Source organism: Labrus bergylta, chromosome 16, assembly GCF_963930695.1.
Source record: "Labrus bergylta chromosome 16, fLabBer1.1, whole genome shotgun sequence".
Lineage (NCBI taxonomy): Eukaryota > Metazoa > Chordata > Actinopteri > Labriformes > Labridae > Labrus > Labrus bergylta.
The window spans coordinates 5248301-5258895 of record NC_089210.1 but is presented as its reverse complement, the minus strand read 5'-3'; the positions used below and the strand labels follow the sequence as shown (position 1 = coordinate 5258895).

The 10595-nt window shown below is 42.8% G+C and overlaps 1 protein-coding gene across 1 annotated transcript in view; it reads left to right on the top strand.

The window, feature by feature from the left end:
* rapgefl1 (Rap guanine nucleotide exchange factor (GEF)-like 1) overlaps nt 1-10595 on the top strand; it is a 32831-nt gene continuing 22236 nt past the window's right edge. The window contains exons 1-2 of the mRNA XM_065965126.1: nt 1-891; nt 2765-3057. Of these exons, the coding sequence (XP_065821198.1) occupies nt 689-891; nt 2765-3057 (496 nt within the window). The 5' untranslated portion in view covers nt 1-688. The remainder of the gene's footprint in view (nt 892-2764; nt 3058-10595) is intronic.

The following is a 10595-nucleotide window of genomic DNA, read 5'->3' as shown; positions in this document are numbered from 1 at the left end:
CTCCTCCTCCTCCAGGTGTGTAAGGAGGAGAAAAAATAATCCTGCAATATCGATCATTCATCCCGGAGATATCACGGAGTAATCTGCAGCTGCTGACGTGACACGAACTCGGTGTCCCAGTCCTCCACAACCGAGGAGACACCGGAGATCTGCCGAGGCACCGGGCGGGCAGCAGGAGCGCCGTCTGGGTGTTATTCTCGGGTTTTGGAGCGCTCGGCGCCGGAGCCGTCAGTTGGTGTTTACGCGTCGGAGAGGAGGAGGAGGTGGAGCGGCCGGGGAGGAGAGGACACTCCGGAGCGGGAGTCTTAAGATCATTTTTCGGTTTAAAGGGGATCTGTGTCTCGGGTGTGTTGATATCAGAGAAGGAGGATAAAGAGGGTCTCTCTACCGCCCACCTCCATCCCTCCTTCCTTCCGCAGTACCCTCCTCCAGCTCCTCAGATGGGTTAACGTCGCTCCGGTCTTCGTGCAGCTCCTCGGAGAGGGTTCCGCTCACACCTGCTCACACCTGCTTACCCCGATCTGCGGGGGCCATATGATGTAGGAGCCGACCTCCCCCTTTAGTCTCTGCATCACCATCCCTTAATTCTAACCCCCCCTCCTCCCCCGCCCCCCCCCCCCTTCTCCACGCACCCAACCAACCCACCCACCCGTGCAATCTCTGCCCCCCTTTCACCCCGCGTCCCACCATGCCGGCGGGGATGAAACCGCTGGAGAAGTTCCTGAAGAAGCAGACCACGGCTCTGACCCGGGCTGGCGGCTTTGTAGGCGGGGTGACGGACAAGGCCAGTGGGGGGACAGGGGCGTCCCGGCGGAGGGCCAGCTTGTCCCGGGTCGTACCGTTCTTCAGAGAGACGTCGCCTGAGAGTGGCCAGGCCCGGGAGGTGTTCAGGTGAGAGATTGGAAGGAGGCGGTCGGTGCTTCAAAATGATTTTATTTTATTTTTTAAAACAGCATGGCCTGACCAAGGTGTTTGGTGGCACAGGGGCTGAAATGGGCCCCCTTTTGGCCCCCTTGTTGGTGTCTTTGGCAACTCCAACCCTCCGGTATGTAGGAATATGGTCCATGTAATCTCTGACATAGTCTTATTTTAATATTTAGAGAAGATGAGGAAAACCCTTTTCCATATGACAAATCACAGGAGTTGTTGTTCTACAACAGCTCAGACGTTCGTTGTTGATGTGATTTACCAATAATCTGTTGTATACAACGTTTCCCATTATAACGTCAAGAACGCAAAAGAAAAAGACAATCAATGCAGAGTGAGAACAGCAACTCCCATTCCCTGTAATTTAAATTTACTGTGTTATTTTTCATTTTTTTTAAAGATTTATTTTTGGGCTTTTTGTGCCTTTAATGTAGAGAGAGGACAGTGGATAGAGTCGGAAATCAGGGAGAGAGAGAATTGGGAACGACATGCTGGAAAGGGGCCACAGGCTGGATTCGAGCCTGGGCCGCCCGCTTGGAGGACCGTAGCCTCCATACGTGGGGCACTCGCACTAACCACTGCGCCACCAGCGCCCCCTGTGTTATTTATTTTAATGGAGTCAGGTGGCTTTGACTTAAGTGATTTGGCAGATGTTTCTGGTTTTTAAAAAAAAACATCTTCCTGGGTCTCTCAAAAAAGGTCTCTGTAGGGATCCCTTCTGCAATGCTTTCAGCCTGAGTCTGTCGGTGACAAATACAAGAACATTTAGTGGACATTCTTTCATCTTTTAAGTTAGGTGTTGCAGCCAATACAACTCGTTTCACTGCTGCGGGCTGACTGTAGCCTGCTTGAGTAATTCAAAACTGTTTAGCACCTATTAGTCATTAAGATGACAAAATATGCAAATTGAAAAATGTCCCAGGTTTAAAAATAACAGAATAACCATTTAAATCTGAGGGCTTATGGGATTTAATTGTTGTTTTAGTCGGCTGTTAATCATTCCAAAGGTATCTGAGATGAAGTAATAACTGTACACATTCAGCTCTCTGCTGGATAACAAACTGGAGCAGGTAACAGGTTGTAGACCTCGGGGCAGTAACTTGCTTTGCTTTGTAGTTAATCCACATTTGTGGTCCAGATTTACCAGTTTTTCTTTAATCCCTTAGGTGGGTCCAACTTTGCTCTGTGTCACTCCTGTTAGAAATACTCCAGTGATTCAGTTTCACACATCCTTAAAGTCTGAAGACTACTGAGTTAGTTTGTAAAGAATCAGTGCAACAGAGGTCAAGACACCTGGATTTCTAAACTGTGGTAAATCTCCAAAAGCGTCTCCATTTCTCAGGAGCGACGCCAGTGATTGACCAGGAGCAGCATGCAGTGAGCACTGTTGAAGAAGAGCACCGTGCTTTCACATTTATCCGTCAATCAATGAACATGATCCAATTATTTCCTTTATTAACTGATGTATCAAAAACACAACGTTCAAACCAAAAGCTTTTTGCCTCACTATGATTATATTTTCTCTTCTTTGCCGCTACGTCATTCACCGGTTTGAATCGCGTCCAATCGCTGAATTGTGTCCACTCCTTAACTCACCTGCAGGCTGGCAGGCTGGCCAAGTCGACCAAAACAAGACATCAAAATCCAGGCAGAGGACAGCGTCACTGCAGTGTTTGAATGCCCAAATAAAAGTGTTAACTTTCAATTAGTTTAAATTGGAAGAACAGAAACAGTCCGTCACTGATGAGATTTGGCTTCATGACAATAATATGAAAAACATTTCCTACTAAAGATTTACTGTGACTCCCCCCCCCCCCCCCCCCCCCCCCTTCTGCAGCCCTGACAGCGAGGACCCCCCCTCGTGGCCCTCAGCCACAGGGACCGGTCTGGTTTCTGTGCCCAGCAGCGCCAACGGTTCCTGCTCGGGCTCTGGTTCTGGCTCTGCCGGAGGAGACGTGCGAAGTCCCTCTCTGTCCAGCGACGAGCAGAGCTCTGAGGCCAGCCTGATCACAGAGAGCAGCAGCAGTGGGGGCGGAGGGGGAGGGACGCCTCTTCCTCCCGACACACCAGACAACCTGACGCTCTCCGTGCTGGACAGCGTGGCGGGAAAGCGTCACGCTCACTGCAGAGGTAAGAAGTGAAGCTTTGTTCTTGTTTTCAAAATGGCCACCATGCGATGAAAGTGTCGCTGCTTGTTTGACACTGAATATCCACGAGCTGCCGTTGAGCAGCTCTGTAGAACGGTAGCTGTTTTAATCACCCTGATCTCCTCCATTGGTTGTGGAAAACTGGATTTTAGTTTTCACCTTCTTGGTAAAGTGCAATTAAGACGGGGGCAGCTGTGCTAGAGTCGGTTGTCTCTCAACCGGCAGGTCGGCAGTTCAATCCCCAAAACGAAACCAAATTTGGTGCGTAGAGCGTCTCTTCTGTTGCTGTGGTTTAGAAACGGGTATTGTGTAATTGTTAGATTCATCCCTTGCGTTGCATCGAAGATTAAAATGGTGTTATCGTGACAACCCTACATCGTCTGTTTTGGTTATGAATAGTATCAGCAGGAATATCTTTGTCTCAGTTTGATCATACTTCCAGATAATAAAAGTTTTTTTTTTAGGCTCCAGAATATTTTTCAGTTTCTAAATCACCATGGCAACCTTACATTGTGTGAATGGATCTCTAATATAATATTTACAGTCCGTGATGGATCTGCATCCGAGCAAACGAACGTCTTTTTGCTACTTTGTTAGCGTTTAAGCTAAAGGAGTATCTCTTCATGTTCACCTCTTTGACATTTTGAGCAAAATCAAGCTTTGCCACTGTGATAATGAGCTAAGATAAGAAAGTGTCAGTGTGCTAAGTGCTAAACCTGCTGAAACACTCAGGTGGTACACTTCACGGACTCTCGGATGAAAACTTGACGATGTAAACCCTGAGATCTGCTGATCGCCCCCCGGAGCGGTTCATGAGCTGAGACCTTTTAAATCAGATCTTTGTTTTAGTTTGTCGACTTAGTTCATGTTTGTATTTTGTTATCTTGGATTTAGTTTTATTTACTTATCATCTTTTCATTTGAAAGATTCTCTCATGTTGTCATGTGAGCCTTTGGTTGAGGATCAGGGAGGGAATTTATTTTACAAGCCCACTCCTTTGGCTTCACCTCAAGACAGAGGTGGAACATCTGCAACTATTTTGATAAAATGATTATTTTTTGACATTTTCTTCAGATGAGTCTGTTTTCTAAATCGCAGTACGGTGAATTATTTTTGGGTTTAAGTCACGAGTACGTTTATTCATCATAGGAATAAATGGTAGGTGCAGTATTAGATTTCATGTTGAGGGCGGAAGACATGCGGCGTGCGAACCCTCCTGTTCAGCAGCTGCTGCAGTGAGATGAGGGGGAAATGATTTCATTTGACATTTCAGGATTCAACCTCGACGTCTCTGCGAGAGTTTTTAAAAACCCTCGACTGTGTCAGTGCGATCGCTGCAGCTTCAGAAACCAGTTCAGATCCAGGCTGTTTGTTTCCCGCAGGATTGTGTTCAGTTCATAGTTCACATCATACAGACTGTTCCTGCAGCCTCCGAGCGTGGTAGAGTGTGTGCGTGCGTGTCTGCATGTGTGTGTGTGTGTGTGTGTGTGTGTGTGTGGTTACATAATGGCTGCCGTTCCTCTTTCCTTTCAGAAACGCAGCCTGCTTATTACAGCTGAAGTGGGTGTGCATGCATGCGTGTACCTATGTGTTCCTGCAGGAATGTTTGACTGCATGCCTTTGTCCGTGAGTGTGTGCGTGGCTGTGTGTGTGTCTGTGTGTGTGTGTGTGTGTGTGTGTAGAGCAGAGATTGTTGTGTGCTGCAGGGTGTGTACGTGTTTTTGTGACCCTGTTTCATTCAATCTTAAAATTATTCTTCCCTCAAAATCAGCCGAAAAACACAACATGAACTACATTAAAATCGTCTATTTCTTCAACGTATTTGTAAAAATATGAACTTTTTTTAAAAAGTTTATTTTTTTTAAAGATATTTTTTAGCCCATTTCTGCCTTTATTGGATTGGAGCTGAAGGGTGACAGGAAGTGTTGGGAGGAGAGACTGGGGGATGACATGCAGCAAAAATCAAAAGAAAAGGCATCATCAAAATGTTCTGAAAATGTGGGAAACAAAAACTTTAAACATTGCTTGCTGGATAAAATGACGCAAATCCTTTGAAACCTCTTTAGAAGTTCTCTGTTTATTCTGTTAGCGTGCTACTCGTCTTAAATCCTGCTGTCTGTTTGTTTGGCTAGTTAACGGCCCAGGCAGAATGCTGGATGGGCTATCATCAAAAATGTGTCTGTAAATCACATTTCTCTTTCTCCAACGTGAGCTCGGACTGTGAGGAACTAATGCTGACAGCCCTGATACAGAATATTAAAAAACCTTCACACCTCGCTCATGACATGAAGAAATCTCTAAATCTCAGTTCAAAGATCTACTAGAGTGAAACACACCAGAACAAGCAAAACTACGTACTGTATGTATGTTTACTAGACTCCTTTCCAGATTCAAAGGGTCAAAAATGAACATTTAGAGGTATTCTTCTTTTCTCTCCGTCTCTGAGAGTCAGACGTCCTTATAACCGTGAATCAGCCTCCTCTTTGTGCTGCAGCATCACCGACGTTCTTAAGTGAAAATGCGAGATGGATGGAAGTGTTTGTAGTTTATTTTCGTCCTGCAGGAGGGAGAACAAACAGCCGAGAGAGAGAAAGAAAGAAAGAAAGAAAAGTCTGCGACAGAGACGGAAACTTTCAGACGGATTCTTTTAATAAAGCGCCCCGCTCGTCTGGATCTGTTAAATAAATCTCGTTATTGATGAACGTCGAGCCTCTTCTCACCTCCGAGGCCAGACGGAAATAAAACATCATGTTGTTCAGTCTGCTTCACCTTCATCACTCCTCTCAGGGAGCGGATCCCCATCAGCCGATCAATCAAGATTATCGAGAATAAGGAAGTCCATGAATGACTCGCCTGAAGAGAATTTACAACTAAACTTTACTGTTAAAGAATTATGCATAATTAGGGGGCGTGGCTAATATGACTAATGTATATGACTAATGTGACTGCATGCGGGTGTGCTGTAGCTGTTTGTCAGGAGGATCAAGATCCGCCTCAGCTCCACCTCTATGACTGTTTCTAGGTTCACCAAAAGTTAGTTTGAGACTGCGAGCAATTACAATAATGCGACCATTGATGGGCTTCAAAATTCTCCTTCAGTTACCAATGGGTGACGTCACTGTGACGACCTCCATGTTTTATACAGTCTTTGTATTACACACACACACACACACACACACACACACACACACACACACACACACACACACACACACACACACACACACGTGCGCATGTCTTTATTAAGTAATGAGGACTTAACTGTATCTACACTGATCACATTCATGAATAACCCAACAACACGTTCTTCTTGTTAAACAATGGAAGCATTATTACAGCTCAGTGTGCGAGTCTGTGTGTGCGTTTGTAGTGTTTGTGAGTGTGTGGGTGTGTGAAGTGTTGGATGCTGCACATTAGTGTTATGCAACTCATCTCCTCGCATTCAGGGAAGTTTGTTTGAGGAGCTTATAAGCTTTATGATTGAAACAGAAAATTCATGTTTTTAAAATGTGATTTTTCTAAACATTAAACTGCTAATCCTAAAGTTTAAAACCATCAGCTGTCAAACCTGCACTAAGCATTGTGGGAGCTAGGAGAAGAGGCAGAGAAAGCCAGCTACTGACTTTGATTCTTGTCAAAGGAAATCAGTTCGGGGGCTAACACTCCGATAGAGGCAGCTGCAGGGGGTGGCGGCCCGGAGAAGTACTGGTAAAGGGGGTGAAACATGAGTGACTTCCAGCTGACGACCCTGCAGCTGACCAAAAGACACTGTAGGAGGTGCGACAGGCTGAAGAAGCAGGAATAACACCTGTACAACAATTTGAATAATTAATCTGCTCAGCATAAACTAGTGATGATCGACTGATTGTTTGTGACTTTTTTCTAAAAACGCAAATTAATAAACTGTTAAATATTTTGTATGTCTTGAGGAAAAGTACTGTAGAGTTTTTATAACTCTAAATATCTTCGTGTTAAAATTGCTATCTAAATTTAGTAAAGTAAAAAATATATTTTTTTAACTTTGTTGTTTTGAAATATTTGCTTTCTTTTTTTGTTCCTACAAAAATGTGAATTATTTTTTTTAGTATTTCAAGAATCAGCTCCTTGTTTTGTTCAACAGAGACGAAGAGATAGTTTGATATGAACCTGTAAATGTGGTGCCCGTTCATAATCAGACCAGAATTGTTTCTTTAACCAGGCTGTAAACACGTTTATTTCTGCTTCATTTTTCAATGGGTGTATTTGTGACTTCCGGGGCTTCTGCAGCCAGTCTCAAGTGGTCACTCACGGAACTGCAGGATTGTGCACTTCCGCAACACTGCACATTTCTAGCTGTTTTTTCTTTTCTTGTGTTTTTATCAGGAGTAAGAAGAAGAATATGGCATAATGTTCCTGCAGCAGGAGCTGAAACATGCAGCTGCTGTCGTCATCCTTCTGCAGAGACAAACTGTCCACTTTGATGGATTTTCTCAGAATGAGTCAGAGCTGATAAATTATGGATCAAACTTCTGAATGGACGTCCTGTTGGGGTTAAAGAAACTGTAGATTCTGTCTGTGATTCAGATTCAGAAAGAAATCCAAAATATGAGTTCATGAAGCTCGCACACATTCAAAATCACTCTGACTAACATTTGTATATCTTCTTCTTAGATTGTTTATATTGTTTTTCATCAATTTAGCTTCTGTGTATTATTTATTGTAGGCTGTACTTCTCTGTTTTATGTTTTATAAGCTTCTCCAAACCAAGCACTGGTGTGGTTTATAAAGTAGCTTGAGCTGAACTGAAAACTGTTTTTGTGGCTGATGAATCAAAGTTAAAGGAGCAGTATGTAATTCTGACACCTAGCCTTTAAAATAGGTACTGCAGTTGAAATTCAAAACATTGGAGAGAGCTGTCCCCCACCCATGCCCTCCTCTGGAGAGTCAATGCACACACGGGTTGCCATTTCACGGACACTGAAGCTTCAGTGTTTATCCAGCTCTGCATCGGTCTATAAACCTTTCTGCGTTCTAACCTCTCTCCATTTTTCAAAAAGTATCTCCAATATTGATCCTAGTTTTTGCCACGTTTCTGCTCGTGGAGCTTATTAGAAACATGCAGAGGCTTTTTATGTCGGGTACAATCTGTTATATCTGAACCAGTTCGCTTGCCCGCTTCCATCGCTGCAACACCTGTAGGTTTGCTGTGATAACTGGCCTCATATCTGGCAAACCGAGGGGTGTCCAGAACGGCTGTGTGAGGGTGCATTAAAACTGCCTTCATTCTCTGGTCAAAACAAACACAGACCATTCATTGACCGGAATATAAACTTATATAATGAGGACATACTGGCTGCTGCAATGTTGTCAGAGAAGCCAGCACTTCAACATAGCATGTTTCCTCAATGTCTGATGATGTAGTAAGGTACATATTGGTCCCTAAAGAATTCCTATCCCTTATTTCTGCTACATTATATTTGCCCAAAGTTCAAACCATTTCTTTGGAAATCTTTTAACTTTAACTAATGTTTCGCAGAGATGATGATAATCATTTAAAAGTGCTGTAAGAAATAATACAATTTACTCCTCAAAAATAAGACGTTTCAATCAGAAGAACACTTTAATTTAATTCTCAATTATTCCACGCTATTTTAGTGTAAAATAATGCCTGAAAATGAAACCCCCAGATATTCAGTTTGGCTGTTTTGGTTGAAATTAATAAATGATTGTTCAAATATTTGCATGTCAATCAATAATTTATTTCTAAATTATGGCTGCAACTATCAAGTTATGAAAACATTTTCAAAGAAGGTTTAATCATGCGAGACACTCAAATTATTACTAGTAGCTTTCAGCAAGTCTGGCAAATTTACCTCAGGCCACATGCTTGAATCTTTAATTATCACCTTCTCCTACGGTGCCCCTGAGGGGACAAGAAACATAAACATTTCAGGAGGGATTTTCTGAACTAAAGAGGTTTCTTTGCACTGAGCAGTGGATGATTTCTGTTTCCTGTTATGTTGAACTCAATGCCGCGGTCCAAAGTTCAGTGATTAACTTCCTGTTGTTTTTAACACTTTGCTGTTTGTTCTCGTCAGATTAGCTGTACTCAGATTAACACTGAGAGGAAACAGATTAAAGATATGGCACAACGTATGATGTTAGTGACCCTGGGTAAAATAAGAAACATTAAACAGAAAACACACAAGTCTATGATGGGCAACATGGCACGGGAATTTCAATACAGTTTTATCTTAGCTAGCAGATCAAATTATGACAACGTTTGCTTCATTAAGATATCCTACAGGTCAAAAACACTAAATAAAGCTAATTTAGCAGTGCAATAGAGATGCTAATCGATAGACTAGCAGATGCCAGACAGGTTTGACGCTAGCTGCTAGCATTAAAAGCGTTGAGCTACTTTCTATTTAATTTCCGCTGAAGACAACAAATAATGTAACATAGCATTAGGTTTGATAAATTAATGAAAGTTAATTTTGGCTAACAGATCTCAAAGCTAAATTTAAACAAGCGTGGTGCTTAACGACCTGCTAATGCATCGCTAGGAAAGTCATGAAGCAGTTAGCTAGGCTGTTAGCAAAACTTGGTTAACAAAACTCCCAACAACATCTTTGCTCTTTGTTTGTTTGGTACAAACAAGCGGAAAACTTACAAAACAATTATGATGGATTTTGGGGTTGGTGTTATCATGCTAATTTACTTTAATTCAAAAGCGTTAATTCAAAAGGATGAAAATGAATCTCTCCTGCTTTAAAATGAGCGTTGACGGATTATTGTCAGTTAGTTGATAAACTAGCGAACCAGATTATAAAATAGCTAAGCACTTGCAGCCCGTTGTTTCTTCTAACGCAACCCCAGTTAAAGATACAGCGGCTTGCTACATAAATCATGCTTCACGATCTCTGTTGTTTGTTAAGTGTGTTACAAACGTGCAAATAACCTCTCAACATTGATGATTAATTTAGGAGTTACTGTTGTCTTTCTTTTCTTGATTTGAAAAGCTGTGAAGAATGCAATCAGTCTCTCCTTCTACTCTAAGCTAATTTAGCATTAGCTACAGTTGTTGCAGCAGTTCTTGTGTCTTCATGAGACAGCTATCTCCATGAGAGGTGTTATATATGAGATGTATGATTCACGGAGCAGAGAGAGGCTGCGTCTCAATCAGACTGGAAGTTAAACTCAGTCTGAATGTCGTCCTGATCCGATGTGTTTTTGTCTGCAGTTAAATTACACCGTGTTTCATATTTAATTACTGCAGAGCCTGAGCCTGTTGATCCCTTCAGTCAGTGTGACCCATATCCAGCTTTTTATTTTAGCTCTGTGTGTCTGCGTCACACCCACCCCACACACACACACACACACACACACACCACACACACACACAGTCCCAGCGACGCCTTACATCCTCTTTGTTTATATGAATTTTAACATTCTTCTCCAGCGTCTGTTTGTTCTGATGTTCTTCTTGTTCCACGTCGCTTCTGCTCTTCACTGATGACTGATTCTTACCTGGCTGGTTTT